The 18,085-nt window shown below is 49.3% G+C and overlaps 1 protein-coding gene across 1 annotated transcript in view; it reads right to left on the bottom strand.

Annotated features, from left to right (window-relative positions):
* Nucleotides 1-7,047: 7,047 nt before the first annotated feature.
* Nucleotides 7,048-18,085, bottom strand: part of ARHGAP23 (Rho GTPase activating protein 23) — a 51,627-nt gene continuing 40,589 nt past the window's right edge. Inside the window, 4 exon segments of the mRNA XM_086357991.1 lie at nucleotides 7,048-9,524; nucleotides 14,043-14,074; nucleotides 16,067-16,163; nucleotides 16,722-16,763. Coding sequence (XP_086214117.1) covers nucleotides 8,493-9,524; nucleotides 14,043-14,074; nucleotides 16,067-16,163; nucleotides 16,722-16,763 — 1,203 coding nt within the window. The 3' untranslated portion in view covers nucleotides 7,048-8,492.

The following is an 18,085-nucleotide window of genomic DNA, read 5'->3' on the forward strand; positions in this document are numbered from 1 at the left end:
AATACCCTGAGGTAGGAAGTCATCTGTGGGTTCTAGAAAATGAATGAAACCCAAGTAGATTGAGAATTGGCAAGGGGGCACAGCGTCACAGGAGGTCTTGGTCTTGGACAAATGTAGCAAAGAAGGTGAATTTCTTCTCAGGCCATTGAACCAATAGGAGGGTCAAGTCAGAAGGTGACATGATCTGACACTGTTTTTCAGAGTTTACCTATGGCTGTGGCGTGATGAGGTAGGGTGAGGGCGGGGTGCAGATGACGGCTACCCGAACTCATTCACAGTGAACAATCTGATGGCTGAGGGAGGGGAACTGAGTCTTAGAGACTTTGTAGCTACAGAGTGATGGAGCTAAGACTCAAACCCATGACCCATCTCTCCTGTTAGCTATGCTTTCTTGGTGCTTTTAGTACTCATCATTACACATATTACGGACTTCCCAGGTGGCTCAGTGGGTAAAGAATCCATCTGCAATGGAGGCAATGCAGGAGACGCAGGTTCAATCCCTGGGTTGGGAAGATCCCCTGGAGACAGACATGGCAACCCTGTCTAGTATATATGCCTGGAGAATCCTATGGGCAGAGGAGCCTGGCTGGCCACAGTCCGTGGTTGCAAAGAGTTGGACACGATTAAAGCAGCTGAGCACACAAACACACGGATTAAGTGTTCATTTAATCCTTACCATATGGGCTATTGGTGTCATTACCTCCTGTCTACTGATGGGGAGAGTGACTGAGCAAAGGATTTGACTGACCTCAGGTTGGTCTCAGAGCCAGATTCTAATTGATAGTAGAAAGGGGGCTTCTTTACCAATAGGAACCTGGGAAGTCCACATATTTTCTCCCTCAGCATCTGCACATCTCTGAGTCCCCTGGGAATGTTCTTCCTCTTTGATCTCTGAGTAGCTTAGTTGTTAAGTCACTCAGTCATATCCGACTCTTTGCGACCCCGTGGACTGTAGCCCACCAGGCTCCTCCGTCCGTGGGATTCTCCAGGCAAGAATACTGGAGTGGGTTGCAATTTCCTTCTCCAGGGGATCTTCCTGACCCAGGGATCGAACCCAGGTCTCCTGCATTGCAGGCAGACGCTTTAACCTCTGAGCCACCAGGGAAGCCCCTGAGTGGCTTAAGTGACCCTAAACTCACAGGGCAGCAAAGCATCCTTTACTGTGCCAGGGCCTTGGGCCCAAGGCCACCGTACCCATTAGCTGACATAGGCTCCCTCAATATTCTCTAATGCCGACTGGTTGACAGCACTGGCATCTGGCAAGAAGCTCCACCCCATATCCCTGGCCACGTGCCAGGAATTTCACTCAAGTCCACAGACTCTCTGCTTCAGCTCAGACCCACCACTGTAGTCCTTCCACCTGCCCATGTCAGAGAAAAATCCTTATTCCTTTAATTCAACCCAAACAGATTTGGAGTTTTCCTATGAAGTATATGCCTAGCCTCATGCCAGTAGCACAGTGTCTTGACTGGTGGTAAGTTTTGAAGTTGGGAACTTTCTTTTTCAAGATTGTTTTGATAGTTCTACGTCCCTCTCATTTCCATAGGAATTTTAGGATCAGTTTGTCAATTTCTGCCCAAAAAGACCAAAAAAATGGGGATTTTAATAGGCAGTGTGTTAAATCTGCCAACTTAACAACATAAGATCTAAAACATGGAATATCCATTTATTAAGATCTTTTAAAATTTCTTTCAACAATATTTTCATTTCCTTGGTATAAGTTTTGCACTTTTATTAAATCTATTCCTACGTATTTTATTATTTTTGATGCTATTATAAATAGAATTGTTTCCTTAATTTCATTTTTAGATGGTTCATCACTTATAAAGTGGGGTGAGTGATAAAGACTTCTTTATTGAGGTACAATTGACATACAACGTTGTGTCAGTTTCAGGCATACAACGTAATGATGCAATATTTGTGTATACTGTAAAACGATCCCCACAGTAAGTCTAGTTAACATCTCTCACCATCCATAGTTAGAGAAAATTTTATTCTTGTGATGAGAATTCTTAAGATTTTCTCTCTTAGTAAAGATTTACTCTTTTGCTTTCAACTATGCAGTACAACAGTATAATTAACTATAGTTGCCACACTGTACATTACATCCCCGGGACTGACTTAAAATATAACTGAAAGCTCGTACCTTTCGACTCCCTTCTCCCATCTCACCCCATTCCAACCCCTGCTTCTGTCAACCACCATTTGTTCTCTGAGATTTTTTTTTATTCCACGTGTAAAGAGCGCATATGGTATTTGTCGTTTCTATCTGACTTGTCTCATGTAGCACAATGTCCTCAAGATCTATCCATGTTGTCGTAAATGGCAAGATTTCTTTCTTTCTATGGCTGAATAATATTTCATTTTATGTATATACAATGATTTATCTATTTATGGTATTTGGGCTATTTCCACCTTTTGGTTATGATGAACAATACTGCTATAAACATTCAGGCACAAGTTTCTGTTGGGACATATGTTTTCATTCCTATTGAGTATAAAGCTGGATGTGGAATTGCTGGATCATATGGTAATTTTATGTTTAATTTTTTGAGGAACCACCAAACTAGTTTTCATAGTAGCTGTATGTTTTGCACTGCCTCCAGCAATGTTCCAGGGTTCCGATTTCTCCATATCTTCAGCAACACTTGTTATTTTCTATTTTCTTGATTTAATCTTCCTGGTGAGTGTGAAATGGTATCTCATTGTGGTTGTGATTTGCATTTTTTAAATGACAAATGAAAATAGAAAAAAAGAGAAAATTAAAAATTATAAAACTAAAAGTTAGTTATTGGAAAAGATTGACAAAACTGATAAATACCTAGTTAGACTGACCAAGAAAAAAAACTAAATATTTGTCAGTTTTGTTCCTGGTGGGCCAGTGGGCGGTGAATTCTGAGGTTTGGGGGAGAAAGGCTGAGCGGCCTGTGTTTTATCAAGAGGCCATCCTGCGTAGGCCACTCTTCTGGGCCCCGGGGTCGGGGGGAGTCTGCATGGTGGAGAAAAGCATGGGCCCTAGAGTTCTTGAGAATCTTGGAACCTAAAGAGAAAGGAAGGTACAGATCCCTCTAACAGTGACCAGGAGAAGGCAGTGGCACCCCACTCCAGTACTCTTGCCTGGAAAATCCCATGGACGGAGGAGCCTGGTAGGCTGCAGTCCATGGGGTCGAGGAGGAGAGTCGGACACGACTGAGCGACTTCACTTTCACTTTCACTCCAAGAACCAGCGTTTAGTTTTATTGGTTTTCTCTTTTTTTTAAAATATTTTCTGCTTCATTTATTTCCATTCTTTATTATTTCCACCCTTTGGCTTGTTTTGGGTTTAGTTTGCTTTTCTTTTTCTAGTTTCTTAAGATGCAAGGTTACGGTGTTGATTTGAAATCTCTCTTTGCCAGTATGACATTTACAGCTATAAAGTTCCCTTACAGAGCTAATTTAGCTGCATCCCATAAGCTTTGACATGCTGTGCTTTTGCTTTCATTTATCTTAAAGTATTTCTAATTTTCCCTGTGATTTCTTCTTTGACTCATTAGATATTTAAGAGTGTGCTTTTATATTGCCACGTTTGTGAACTTCCCCAAACCTTCTGTTGCTAACTTCTAACTTAATTCCCTTGTGTTTGGAGAACAAACTTTGTGTGATTTCAATCCTTTTAAATTCATTAAAATTTAAATTGTAATTTAAATGTCTGGGCATGTTTTATGGCCTAGCTTTTGGTCTATCCTGAAGAATGTTCCATGCACACTTGAGGAAAATGTATATTCTGTTGTTGGGTGGAAGCTTCTTTGGAGATTGTTAGATCTAGTTGGTTCATAGTATTGTTCACATTTTCTACTTCCTTATTGATCTTCTGTCCAGTTGTTCTAGTCATTATTGAAAGCAACAATGTCCGACTATTGTTTTGATTTTTGTTTGCTTTTTGGTCACGCCACACAACTTGAGGGGCCAAGGACTGAACCTGTGCCCTTGGCAGTGAAAGCATGGAGCTCTAACCACTGGAATTTTCTCCAACTATTGCTTCGAATTGTCTACTTTCCTTTCAATTCTGTTAGTTTCTGCTTCAGGTTCTGTTGTTAGAAGCATATATTGTTGTTGTTCAGACACTCAGTCATGTCCCAGTCTTTGCGACCCCATGGACTGCAGCATCCCAGGCTTCCCTGTCCTTCACCATCTCCCAGAGCTTGCTCAAACTTATGTCCATTGAGTCGGTGACGCCATCCAACCATCTCATCCTCTGTTGTCCCCTTCTCCTCCCACCTTCAATCTTTTCCAGCATCAGGGTCTTTTCTAATGAGTCAACTCTTTGCCTCAGGTGGCCAAAGTACTGGAGCTTCAGCTTCAGTATCAGTCCTTCAAATGAATATTCAGGATTGATTTCTTTTAGGACTGACTGGTTTCATCTCCTTGCAGTCCAAGGGACTCTCAAGAGTCTTCTCCAACGCCACAGTTCAAAAACATGGATTCTTCGGCGTTCAGCTTTCTTCATAGTCCAACTCTCACATCCATACATGCTACTGGAAAAACCATAGATTGACTATATGGACCTTTGTTGGCAAAGTAACATCTCTGCTTTTTAATAAACTGTCTATGTTTGTCATAGCTTTTCTTCCAAGTAGTATGCATCTTATAATTTCATGGCTGCAGTTGCCATCTGCAGTGATTTGGGAACCCAAGAAAATAAAGTCTGTCACTGCTCCCATTGTTATCATATCTATTTGTCATGAAGTATGGGACCAGATGCCATGATCATTTTTTGAAGATCATTTTTTGAAGCATATATATTTATAATCATTTTATCTTCTTGGTAGACTGACCCTTTTATTCTTATAAAACATCCTTCTTGTCTCTAGCAATGATTTTTTATCTTTAAAGCCTATTTTATCTCATACCTGTATAACCACTCTGGCTCTCCTTCATAACTCTTTTCATCATTTCGTATCTTTTTCCATTCTTTCACTTTCAACTATTTTGTGTCTTTGAATCTAAAGTAGTGGTTTTGTGAACAGCATGTAGTTGGAGTATGTTTTTTAATCAATTCTGCCAATCTCTGTCTTTTGATTAGGGTGTTTACTCCACTTACGTTCAATATAATTACTGATAAGGTAGGATTTATGCCATTTTACTGTTTTTCATGTCTTATGTTTTTGTTGTTTTTCCAGTCCTTGACTCCTTCTCTTTTTTGTGTGAAACATATTTTCTAGTGTACCTTTTTAATTCGCTGTTTTTTCATTTATAATATTTTGAGAGAGTTATTTTCTTAGTGGTTGCCCTGGGGGTTACAATTAGTATCTTAAGTTAAAACAGTTTAGATTAATACTAACTTAATTTTCATAACATACAAAAGCTTTGCTTCATTATAACTCCATTCCCTCCTGACTCCTTTATGTTCTTATTATCATAAAAATTTGATCTTTATACATTATAAGCCTGTCAAAACAGTTTTGTAATTATCATCTTATGCAACTACCTTTAAACAATAGAGAGTTAAGGACAAACAATAGAAGAATTACAAATAAAGATGTTTATGGGAATTCCCTGGCAGTCCAGTGGTTAGGACTCCCTGCGGAGTCCTCCAATGGAAATTGTACAGGGCATAAATTTGATCCCTAGTTGGGGAACTAAAATTCCACAAGCCATGTGACATGGCCAAAAAATAAATTAATTAATTAATTAAAATATTTATACTGCCTTTTATAATGCCTACACGTTCCCCTTAATGGTGTCCTTTATGTTTTCATATAGATTCAAGTTACCATCTAGTGTATTTCATTTCAGCTCACCGGACTCCATTATTTCTCATAGGGCAGACCTGCTAATGAGAAATTGCCTGCTTTTCTTTACTGGAGATGTCTTCATTTCTCTCTGGTTTTGAAGGAAAGCACAGGGTTTTGATCTGTCGTTGTTTAGTTGCTAAGTCGTGTCCGACTCTTTTGTGACCCCATGGACTATAGCCCGCCAGGCTCCTCTGCTCGTGGGATTTTCCAGGCAAGAATGCTGGAGTGGGTTGCCATTTCCTTCTGCAGGGGATCCTTCTGGCCCAGCGACCAAAGCTGTCTCCTGCATTGGCAGGTGGATTCTTTACCACGGAGCCACCAGAGAAACCCGGTTTTTGATCTATTCTCCCGCAAAGCCTACTATAGCATGAAGGAAGCCCAGTGGGCAGCAACCCTGACCTTATGGCTTTCTGGGCTTAGATTTATCCTGCCTTTACCGCTTATTAGCTGTGTGACCCTGGACAAGTATGTCATCTCTCTGTGTCTAAAGTTTCCTCACATATACAAATGGAGACAACAGTGTTGTGACCATAGCTCCAAAGAGTTTTGGAGGATTAATTAAGGACATATAAAGCCCTTGGGGGCTGGTGTGAGCCCACAATAACACTAGCTCTTAGCCCATGTGCCAATCAAAAACAACCTCTGGGACAGAGGTGGAAGAAGGAAGCAGATTTCAGTGAGCCACTAAGCTCTTCCCAGTTCCAAGGCTCCTCCCTAGGTTCTCTTTGATGACTGGCATCTGTTTTTCCTACAGATGGCTACTAGCATCATCAGAGGCAGCCTGAAGCTGGCAGGAGCAACTATAGAGACATGACATGGAAGAAAGCCCATCCCAGGTTGTAAGCTTACATATGTGAATAAGACAAAGGGCGATGACAGCTGGCCAGCAGGGAGGACCCTGGGCTTTCCCAAAGCCTCCTCTCTGCTGGCCAGCACCTGTGGACCATTCTGAAGGTCCAGACAGCCCTGAGAAGGAAGATGCCTGTGCCCTTCCTGGTCTCTGCAGGAAAAGAGAGCAGGTGCGTGAAAATCTTCTGCAGTGATGAGGGTCAGCACCCTTCCGTCTTATCTTCTGTGCCCAAGTCATTGCTCAAGCCAGTCTTCCAGGACACCTCCAAGCTACCAGGAAGCAGAGGTTTGTCTCCACTAAGTCACCACCTGGCCCGGCCCCACTGCCCCCGCTCCGTGGGCCAGGTACCTCACTTTCAACCCCTCCCAGCCCCACTCTGTCCCTCTCCTCCCTCCCAAACAAGTGAGACAGCTGACTCGTGCCTCAAGGAAGGCCATTTATTTCCAAGATATAGACTATACTGTTCAGACAGGACTTTTCAGAAGCAGGAAATCTTAGTTGTTGCCTAGAGAGGTGTGTCAAGGACACAGTAAAAGGAGACATGCGGACGTCGGGCGGAGGCTTATTCAACACTGTTACAACACTTTTTTAAATGAGCAAAACATCTTTAAAAATCCTTATAAATTCTTTATAATATGTTACACATTTAGAGACAATATTTACAATAAAGGATGAGGGAGGGAGGATCAAGAAATCTACTTTACAGCAAATCTTTGCATAAAACAAGAGGACCGATAGATGTGGCAGTGGGTTCACAACCCCCTGGACTTCCCTGGGATGAGTGAGGACGTGGGTGGAGAGGCCTGTGATCTGAGATCTATTTACAGCTGTTGGGGGAAGAGAGCGCTGGGTCCTGCCCTTCCTGAAGGAGCAGCCCAGCGCAGATCCCATCCATCTATCTGTGTGTGTGTGAGAGAGTGAGTGAATGAGAGTGTGAGAGACAGACAGACACCAAGGATGTTTTCTACCCTCCCTCTTAAGGGAAGAAGGTGGGGCCCGTGTGCCTGAGCTGTGGAAGGAGCAGGCACAGCTGGAAGGACAAAAAGCGGCAAGAGGTCTAGCAGGGGGACTCTGGACCCTCCCCATGGTCTGGGGCACAGGCAGCTCCCCACGGTCGTAATGTAAAGATTGGGAAAAGGTTGGTGTGGGGAGTAACCCTGGTGTCAGTCCTGCCTCTGTGGAAGGGCCCCACCCGCCTTCTCTGGCTCTGACAAGCAGCAGGGGAGCAGGATCCCGTGTGCAGGGAAGGCAGGGAGCCCTGATGGGGGCGGGGGAGGAAAGGGGCAGGAGTGGCAGGAGTTGCTACTGGAAACACTTGGACAGTGAGAACACACACTCGCACACACCACCCCGCCCCCACGGACACTATCGCCCCACCTCCTCTCCCCCAATATACATACACACGCACCCCGCCTTAGCTGGCAGCTAGGGGCTAGTACGGGCAGGGAGGACAGAGGAAAGGCGTGAGGAGCCAGCATCACCCAGTGTCTTCTCCTTAGTCTGAGCCTTAGGGGCTCCCTACCCACACCCCATGGGCCGATAAGGGTCCCTAAGTGCAGACACAAGGGCCCAGAAGGGCACACTTATCCAGGGGACAGAGACCCTCACAGCCCTGCACGGAGCCCCAGTAGCCTAACCCTTCTCGGTCTCCTCAGCCTCGGAGCCCCTGCCTTCCACTCACACTCCGTGTCCAGCCCCGGCTTCTCCTCTGGCCACTCCCGACCAATTCCAGCGCACAAACCAGAGACACGGCCTCAGCGCCCCCCACTTGCACCCGGATGCTCCCATGGGCGACTAGAGAAGGGGTGCAGGCAAAGACGACTCCTGGGAAACCGGGGCGAGGAGGGGGCTGACCGGCGCGGGCGGTGTCACAGACACTGATGGAGGCGGGAGGCGGCCGAGCGGCGCGGGGGCTGGCTCTGCGGGGCTCCCGGGTCCCCAGGCGCGGGCGGCAGAGAGGCGGCGGTCGACGGGGCCCGCGCCTTGGTGGACTCCAGGCTGCTGAGGCCCGAGTCCTTGTTGTCGCTGTGCGCCCGCGGGCCCGCGGACACCGGAGGACCCCCGCCTCCCAGCTCCTTCCACTCGTTGAAGTTGAGGTCGGTCAGGGGGCTCTGCACAACCACTGTGTGGCGGCGCCAGCTGCTCCGGCGCCGCCGCGTCTCGGGGGACAGCGGCCGCCGCAGCCGCACGGCCAGCATGTCGTCGGCGGTGCCGCGGAGGCGCAGCCGCAGCGCCTCGAGGCGCGAGGGCCGCGAGCCCAGCGCCGCCGCCGCCGCCGCCGCCACGGCCGCCGGGGGGCGCAGCGACTCCTGGCTGCTAGAGGAGGCGGAGCCCGGCAGCCCGGCGGCCGCGCCCGCGCCCTCGCCGTCCGCGCGGCTCCGGGCCAGGCGGCGCCGCGCCAGGGTGTCGCCGGGCATCAGGTGGTGCGAGCTGAACGAGGGCCGGCGCGCCGGGCGCCCCCCGGACCCTGCGCCGCCCTCCGTGTCCGTCTCCACGTGGCTCAGCTCGCTGCGCTCGTCGTCCGCCTCGTCCCCCGCGCCCGCCCGCCGGCCCCCGTTGCCCGAGCACACGCTGCGGTCCATGGTAGACAGGGTGGAGTAGCCCGAGACGATCGAGCGCGTGTCCGCGGCCGGCCGCTCCTCCGGCGCCGCCGGGGGGCTGAGGCGTCCGGGGGCCTCGGGGGCGGCGGCTCCCGGCCGCTGCCCCTCCGGCCGATCCTGGGCCCGCGGCGCCGGCGCCCCCGCCTCAGGCTTGTGCGCTTCCTGCTCCGAGTCGTCGTCTGTGCTGCTGCCCAGTCCCCGCGCCTCCCGCCGCTTCTTCCGCTTGCGGTTGACCGCCGAGATGAAGGAGATCGCCAGCATCTCCCGGGTGTACGGCTCCTTCTTGGGGGCCCATGAGCCCTGTGCGGGAGACAGGTCAATGTGCCGGGGGCGGCCTCCAAGCTCCAGACCCTACATCCCCCCCACACCACAGCACCTAATCTTGACAGGGCCAAGCCAAGCCCAGCCCAGCACCCGCACCGTCTGCTGTTCCCCGCCCCGGCCCCCAACCCCGGACGGAGGTCCCAACCAGATCCGCTCTAGAGCCTACCACCCCCGCCCCCTCAATTCTGAAGCCTCCTTGGCGCCTCCTCTGGTCTTAATCCAGACTCGGCTTTTTCCTGCGAGCTGGGGGCTGGTTTCTCACCTCGCCCCAACTTTCATTCCATTCTCCACATCCAGTGTGGCATAAATCCTTTTAAACTCAAGCTCTACTAATAACAGACTCTAAACAGCGAAATGACACTTGACAGTTTGAACCCATTTCACGTATACTATCCTGGGTTATGATACCAGAGCCTGCACCTTTCTCTGACCATAACTCTTCCTTCCCTTCCTCTCCACTCAGTCTCACCAGGAAACCTGCCTTTCCACCTACTCAGTAGGAACAGCCTCTCTGTGGCAACCCACCCAAGTTCATGTCCCTTCCCACCACACCCTAAGCATTTCTGTGGTCCCACCAGCACCCCGCTGGTGGCTCAGATGGTAAAGAATCTGCCTGCGATGCAGGAGACCCAGGTTGGATCCCTGGGTCAGGAAGATCCCCTGGAAAAGGGAATGGCACCCACTCCAGTATTCTTGCCTGGAGAATTCCACAAACAGAGGGCTACAGTCCATGGAGTCACAAAAAGTCGGAAAGGACTGAGTGACTAACATTTTCACTTTTTTTCCCCACCAGCTCTCCACCTCCACAATCCCCAACTCCAGATCAATCCAACCACCAGTTCTGCTGCCAAAAGTGGCTTAAGAATCCTGCACAACCTGATGGTTTGGATTGAAGCCACTTCCAAATTGTGATTTACAGCTGCAACGTGGGCAACTTTCTGCCACTGTTCTCACTGCTGAGCCTGTGGGTGGTTTTTGGTCCTGGCCTTCCATGATCCCCTAGCAGAGCCCAAGCTGCCCATCACTGCCTCCTCCACCTGGTTTTTAATCCTGCCTTTCTGGCATCTCCTCTGTCTCCTGGGAGGCTCGTTTTCCTCTTCCTACCCCTTAAGAAGCCATGCTCTCAGGGCTCTGTTCTCAGCCCCTTTTTTCTTCTCTCTCCCTGGGAATATCCTGCCCCCGAGGTCTCCCTCTCCAACACCAAATTCTTTATTTCTCGAGCTCCATCCAGAACTCCTCTTCTAACTGCAAATCTGCCTCTACCAAGGGGTCTGCCAACACCTGAAACTCACCTACCTGGAGCCACATTACATTCCCTACCCCTGCCCTAGACTGCCAACATTCATGTCCTTACCTCAGGTGACTCTGACTCCTCCCTCTCCCCTCCTCCCTCTAGATTCTCCAGAAATGACTCCCAAAGTGGTTCATCCCATTATCCTGTGTTCAGACCCTCACTCTGCCTTTTCTAGACCTTTCTGCCCTCTCCAAAGAGGATTCCCTGCCTCCACCCTTGCCTCATCCTAGCCCCTCCTCCTCAAGAGCAGTCAGTCCTTCTAAGGCAAGGCAAGAATCTGACTGCCTCCGGCCTCTGCAGGACGAGACCCCCATGAGGATAAAGCACAGACACAGGGCCCTCACAACCTGCCTGAGGCCCCTCTGCCCTGACCCCAACTGAACACAGCCGTCACTCAGGCGGTTCAGACCCTTCCCTTGATAGGTCTTGCACTTTAACACTGGCAGCCCTTAGTTGTGCCCCGCTCCCCACCCTATTTATGGGATGAACTCTTAAGTCCACCTACTAGGCGCAGTGCAAACACAGCATCCTCTGTACAGCAGCCTCCCACCCAGCTCTCCCTTTGGCTGAGCTGGGAAATCCCTTCTCTACCTGTTACATAGACCTTTGAAAATACACATACAGCAGCTCTTTCTCACATCAGAATAGCTTTGTTTCCACATCATCTGTATCAAACCCTGAGTCCTTTGAGAGCAAGGTCGCGTGGCTCATGTTTGCATCCATGACTCCTAGTACAGTGCCTGTCACATAAGAGGCACTCGAGAAATGTTAAGTGATTAAACAAATAGGTGAACGAACGTAGGAAGCTCAGTAGAAGCAGATGCTGGGACTGGTCCCCTGCTGGGCTGGAATGAATGACCTGCCCTGCCACCCGTCTCACAGGCCACCTTCTGTTGCAGCCACAGTATAACAGGCACACCTCAGAAATACTGCAGACTCAGTTCCAGACTGCAGCAATAAGGCAAATACCTCAATAAAGCGAGTCACATGAATTTTTTGGTTTCGCAAAGCATATGAAAGTTATGTTCACACAGCAGTCTATTAAGTGTGCACTAGCACCATGTCTAAAAAAGTGTACGTAGCTTAATTTAAAAATACTTCATTGCTGAAAAACACTAAACAATACCTGTGCCTTCAGGGAGTCATAATCTTTTTGGAAAAGTAACATCAAAGATCACTGATCACAGAACACCATAACGAATATGATTACCATGAAAAAGTTTGAAACAGCACAAGAATTATCCAAGTGTGAACAGAGACACAAAGTGAGCAAATACTGTTGGAAAAATGGTGTCAACAGACTTGCTCAACATAGTGTTGCCACAAACGTTCAATTTGTTTTAAAAAAAAAATAAGTGTAGTAGCCGTAAAGCACAAAGGAAAGTGTAAGAAAATGAGGTCAGCCTGCAGGGGACGGAGACACAGCGCTGCCTCCCATGACCGCCGCCCTCTCTCATATCAGTTAGCTCTGAGAAAACCGGAGTCTGTCAGGGATTCAGGATTCACAGGCCTGCGGCTCCTGGGCCGCGGCTGCCCACATTGTGTGACTCTAGAAGGCACCGCCTAAAGCTGTGTGAGCTGCAGCACTGCTACAACCAGCGTGAGGCGCGTGGGGGCCTCTTCCCTGGCCTTCCTTCCTGGCCTGTGCTCTCTGGGAGACGTGAGAGACCGCTGGGCTCATCTGATCAAATTACACTCTCATCCTGGCGAGTTACAGAAGCAATGTGGTCAGAACGGCCACTTCTAGGGAATACAGAGGTCAGGAGGTTCACATATAGGTTGAGGGGTCAGTCCAAAAGAGGCTACAGGAAACCAGGGGTCTGGCATGAGCAAGGGGTGGAGGTGACAAGGAACTAAACTCAGGTCACTATAATTAATTTGCTCCCTGCCATATAAGTCTTGTGATGGAGTGAGCTCCCTGTCGCCAGAGGTGTGTAAGCAGAGGCTCTATGGAGAGGTTACAGTGGACTTCTGCACTAGACTAGAGCAGCCTTCCTTCCTTCTGGGCTTTCATCTGACATATAATGAACTAATGAATATTTATTATAAATAATGAATATACAATATATGTATATATATGTTGATATATAATGAATACAATGATTAGATAACATAATGTGCTTGGTGTCAGGCACACTGATTTTTCTGGGACTCAGCCAGTGCTTAGAGATCCAGAAAGAAATAAGCCCAGTTTGACCAGACAACATTTAGCTGATTTCACCGACTACTATGGACAGAACTGTTCCCCACCCCCAAATTCATATGTTGAAGCCCTAAGCCCCCAGTGTTATGGTACTTGGGGCATTGGGGAGGTAATTTTATATGCGGTCATGAGGGTGGGGCCCTTATGGCTGCATTAGTGCCCTTATAAGCAGAGAAACCAGAGAGCTTGCTCTTCGTCTCACATGCACACCTGTTCACTTTCTCTTTGCCATATGAGTACATGGTGAGAAAGCAGCCATCTACGAGCCAGTTCTCACCAGAAACTGACCGTGCTAACACCTTGATCTTGGACTTCTAGTCTCCAGAACTGTGAGAAAATAAATTTGTTTACACACCCCTGGCCTTCAAGCTCTAACCTAACAGTTGAGCAGGGCTCATCTGGGGCAGGCATCCTTGCCCTACTGGGCAGGCTCTGGAACAGGCAACTAGCTGCCTATGAGACCTGGTTCAGAGAACCAGCTTAGGCTTCGTTGTTTTCAATGTCATTGATTTCTGTTCTTATCTTTATTATTTCCCTTCATTTGCTTTGGGCTCTGCAAAGACCTTAAAAACAATCATTATATAACTCATAGTTGTTGTTAACCCCATTTACGAGGGTAGGTATTATCCTCATAAATAGTATGAGGAAGCTGAGGATCTTAAAGAAGTTAAACAACTTGCCTAATGTCCCAAAGCTACCAAGTGGTGGAGCCAGGACATGGGCCCACAACTGTCTGTGCTCCTAACCAGTAGGCAACACTGCCTCGGGCCACCAAACTCCCAAGCCAGAGCCTCTACTTCATCAATTATCTCCCCAAGCACTGCCAAGGTGAGCGAACTCAGCTTACCCTGGACACTCAGGTGTTTCCCACCTTCCTTCCCAGTGACTAGCAATCTTCTTCAAGATTCTAATCACAACTCTCCCAATTGTTGTGACCAAAAAGCAAGTGGGCTGGCTTGTACAGGGATATAACTTTCAGAATTGCTGTGGCACTTACCTTAGACTTGGCTGAACTACAGGTGGTGGAACCTGTTGGTAAGAAACAAAGGAAAAATGAAAGTTGGATTGGGCAAGAGAAGGCTGATTCTTGTGAACACAATTCCCTCTCCTCAACGGCTTCAGAAACCAGGGAGTTCAGAACCCTGAGCTCTCCCCAGGTCCTGGGAGTGCGGTGGACTTCTGATGTCATTTCCTGGGGGATAAGGATGGAGTGGAGAAGGATGTCAATCACCACTTCCTTTTGAAGCAGGAAGTGACATCAGGCCCCTGGACCTGCATTTGCCCAGGGTTAAGGGCAAGGCGGACTTTTCTTTGGCCTCTCCCCTCCCCTCCTGTCCCTGTTACTCTGAAGCACTAGAGAGAAAACGCCAAACATCAGATGCAGTTCACAGAAACCACCACAATACACAGCAAATCACAGATGCTCTGGAAAAATGGAGACCACACAGTGCACAGAGAGGGGCGCTCTATACCTACCCTCACCCCCCGACTTCAGGGACATGAGAGGGCAGAGGGACCATGTGAATGATGGGGCACAGGGCAGACAGGAAATGGGCAGGGCAGGAGGTAGGGAGGGCTGGTGATTACAGCCTGGAAAGCGTCTACCTCCAGACCAGAGGTCAGGCTGTCCTCAGGGGCAAAGGCCCTGTTTACTATCAGAGTTATGAAGGAATGTGGGTTCCAGTCCCTTATTAACACTGGGGTGGGGAAGGACCCAGAAATAAGTCTTGCAGTGCTGTCCCCAGGACTGGGGAAGGAGCAGGCCCACCCAAGGATCTCTGGGGGTCTGAAGGGGGGCAGGTGCGGTTAATCCACACTCTCCAGCAAGCAAGTTAGATGCCTCCTCCCCAGCCCTCCCCTGCACACAGTGAGAGCAGATGGGCTGACCACACAGCGACACACACGGGCAGGAGAGTGGCAGCAGGTGATTAGAAGAGACGGGGGGCTCCTCTCGGCCATCCCCACCCCCACGTCCTCTGGCCCCCTCCCCAGCCTGCCTCTTGCAACTAGGGGTGCTGTGGTATGCCTCTGTCAGAGACGCAAGTGGGGAGGTCACCCACAGAGTGGGGAGTTAGTGGCTAGAGCCAGAAGGCTACCCTCTTGTCCCTGGACTCCTCTACTATGACAGCCAGACCCCTGGGAGCAGGACTAGGGGCTGAGTGACCAGGGGCTCTGATTTCGGGAGCAGGAAGAGCCAGCCTTCAGAGGCGGCCGACACAGGAGCTATAGATGCAGAGAGGCTTCTGGGGTGGCATCACTGAAGTCTGGAGATGCTGGGTCCCACTACCAGCCAAGCCTACTCCACCCAGATAATCAGAAGTGGCCAAGCTCAGCACAGAGAGAAAGCCATAGAGTAGGGGGGCCGGGGGGCTGTGGAGGGCAGCCATGTGGTGCCCAGGCTTCCTGGCAAGGGGCCCCGACTTGGCTCTAACAAGTGCTTCCTTCCTCCTGAGAAGGGGCTTTCCGATGGGAGGCCGGTACGCTGTTAACAAGCGTGGGGAGCTGGACTGTAGGGGAGAGGTCCTCACCGCCCTGGACAGCTCTGCCTGTCCCTTGCCCCATGCCTGCCCAGCCTTCTTATAATCACCCGCCACTGTTAGTGACCGAGGTCGCAATGCCACACTGTACCCTTTAAATCTCCAACAGGTCCGCTGGAGGAAGGAAGGGAGGAGAAGAGAAGAGCAGGATCCAGGGGATGGGGGGAGAGCACAGGGAGAAGAGGGAAAAGGGGAGGAGGGGTGCAAGGAGAAAAGGAAGAAAAATTAAAAAAGAGGCACGTGCCCAGGACACAGCCCTCAAGAAACAAAAAGCTCAGGAAAGAAACCGGTGAAAACAAAGGTCCTACCCAACCCAGGGCAGCCGAGGAGGCGGAAGCCCCCGCCACAGCCCAGCCCAGTGGTGGGGCAGGGAGGGGCCCCGTGGGGCAGGAGCAGGGCAGCTGGGCGCCTGGCCAGGCATCTGGGACCCTCAGGAATGCAGATCCCATGGCCTCTTCACCCCTTCCTGGGCCCGTGCTCTCACCTGAGCCTGGCTCTCCAGGTGGCACTGTCCTGCCAATGTTAGGCAGGAGGTACTCGATGTTTGGCACTGACTGAGGCTCCTTGTCATCCACGGGAGTCTGCAAACAGGAGAAGGGTCAGGCCCACAGCCTCAGATGGGTGACTGCAAACCCCTTGGAATGGGAAACCCTGAAGACAGGCCGCAGGTCTCCTCCATCAGACTGGGGCTCACCAGCTCAGGGAGTGTTCCCTCATCAGCCAGGGACTCCAGGGCAGTCCTACATGTCCCTGCCTCCCCAGCACCTTGGCTGAACCCTAAAGGCCCAGCTGCTCCCTCCACTGAGGGTAGGATCTGTGTCTCCTCCATTAGACTGGACCTTCCTAAGCCCTCTGTCCTCCTCATAAGACTGGAGGGCAGGGTCTGTCTTTTCTACTGGACTCAGATTCCTTAGGGCATGGCCTCTATCTCCCCCTCAGACTTGGGGTTCATGAAAGTGAGGGCTATATCTCCCATCAGACTGGAGGCTCCTGAGGAGAGGGCCTATGCTTCCTCCAACAGACTGGGATGTCCTAAGGGCAGGAACCTTCTGCTTCAGACTTCCTGCCCACCCCACCCACCTGGGATGAGGACCCACCACCAACCTGACCCCACCCCACGGCCCCTCTGCATCACTCACTCTCTCTCCCTTGTCCTCGCTGTCGCTGAAGAACCAGTCTGACTGCAGAGGAGACAAAAGGAAGTGATGGAATCAGCGTGGGAAGGAGCTGAGGGAAGACAGGGAGACAAGAGCTCCCAAACTGCTCGGTTCAGAGGACCCACTCAGGCACCTGATGGAAAAGTTGGGACCCAGTGTGGAAAGGAAACACAGCCTGGAGTGGGAGAGGGTCCGAGTACAGAGAGATGCCCCGCTCAGGACAGCTTCTCTCTGCCTGTTTTTCACCACGCACAGTCCCTGCGCATCACCACAGCCACTCCCTATTGCAAACCAGAAGAGAGGGGTGCAGCAGCGCCATCTAGTGCCAGCGAGTTCCGCTGCAGGGAGAAGGCCAGCCCCCGCGGCTGTAGCTGTGTGTATCCCACCCCAGACTGGGGTGGGTGCCCCAACCCCAGATAACAGGGTTGGTGCCCCCAACCCCAGATAAGGCAAGTGCCTACAGTGAGGTGTCAGGAGGTTCCCCGAGGGTCAGGGAGGCAAGGGTGTTCTCATACATGCCAAACAGAATAGAAAATAAAAATCCCACTCAAATATATTTTGATGATAACACCCTAAAAGTTTTCTGAAAACCAAAAACATTGCTTACATGTGAACAGGTATCAGCCTTAACTAGAACTTTCGGCAGCAACAGATACAAGATGACATGAAAGTAATATTTTTTGATGTGTTTCTGAACTAAAATTTAAGAGATTTTTAATCTAGAATTTTATATCTTGCTAAACTCTCATTTAAATTTGAGTGTGAAATAAAGCTATTCTAACATCAGAAAGTTTGCTACATGAAGATTCTCTTAGCTGACCTCATGAGCAAGTAAATAAATAAATCCAGGAAAGAATAGGAAGTTCTAAGAAGTAAAGATGGATAATAGTGTAGAAAAGTCAATTGTTATCAAACTAAGCAATGATTGCACACATACATATACAAACAGGCACCAAGTATACCCATGACAATGTGGACTTCAAATTCATAGGGAGGAACTAGTGACAGGTGAAAATATACTAAGATACTCGACTCTTAGATGTGGTGGAAGGAAGACGTGGACACTGATAAACTTTAGAAATTGATAGTAAAAATTCAACATGACTACAGGCTTTTTGCAATTGTATCATTCAACATAAGTATGGGTTTTATAAACTGTGTGAGTTTTATATCAGGAAAATAAAATCAACCCATACAAAGGTAGGAAAGACCCAAAAAAGCAAATAAAATGAAAATGTAGTAGACAGGAGATGCCGTTTAAGATGGCAGAAATAAGTCCTGACAGTACAGAAATTACAAAAAGTAAATGAGCTAAGCTCACTAACTGAAAGTTAAAACACAGGGAG

Source organism: Bos grunniens, chromosome 19, assembly GCF_055505025.1.
Source record: "Bos grunniens cultivar Pamir isolate PY7600 chromosome 19, Bosgru_T2T1.0, whole genome shotgun sequence".
Classification (NCBI taxonomy): Eukaryota; Metazoa; Chordata; class Mammalia; order Artiodactyla; family Bovidae; genus Bos; species Bos grunniens.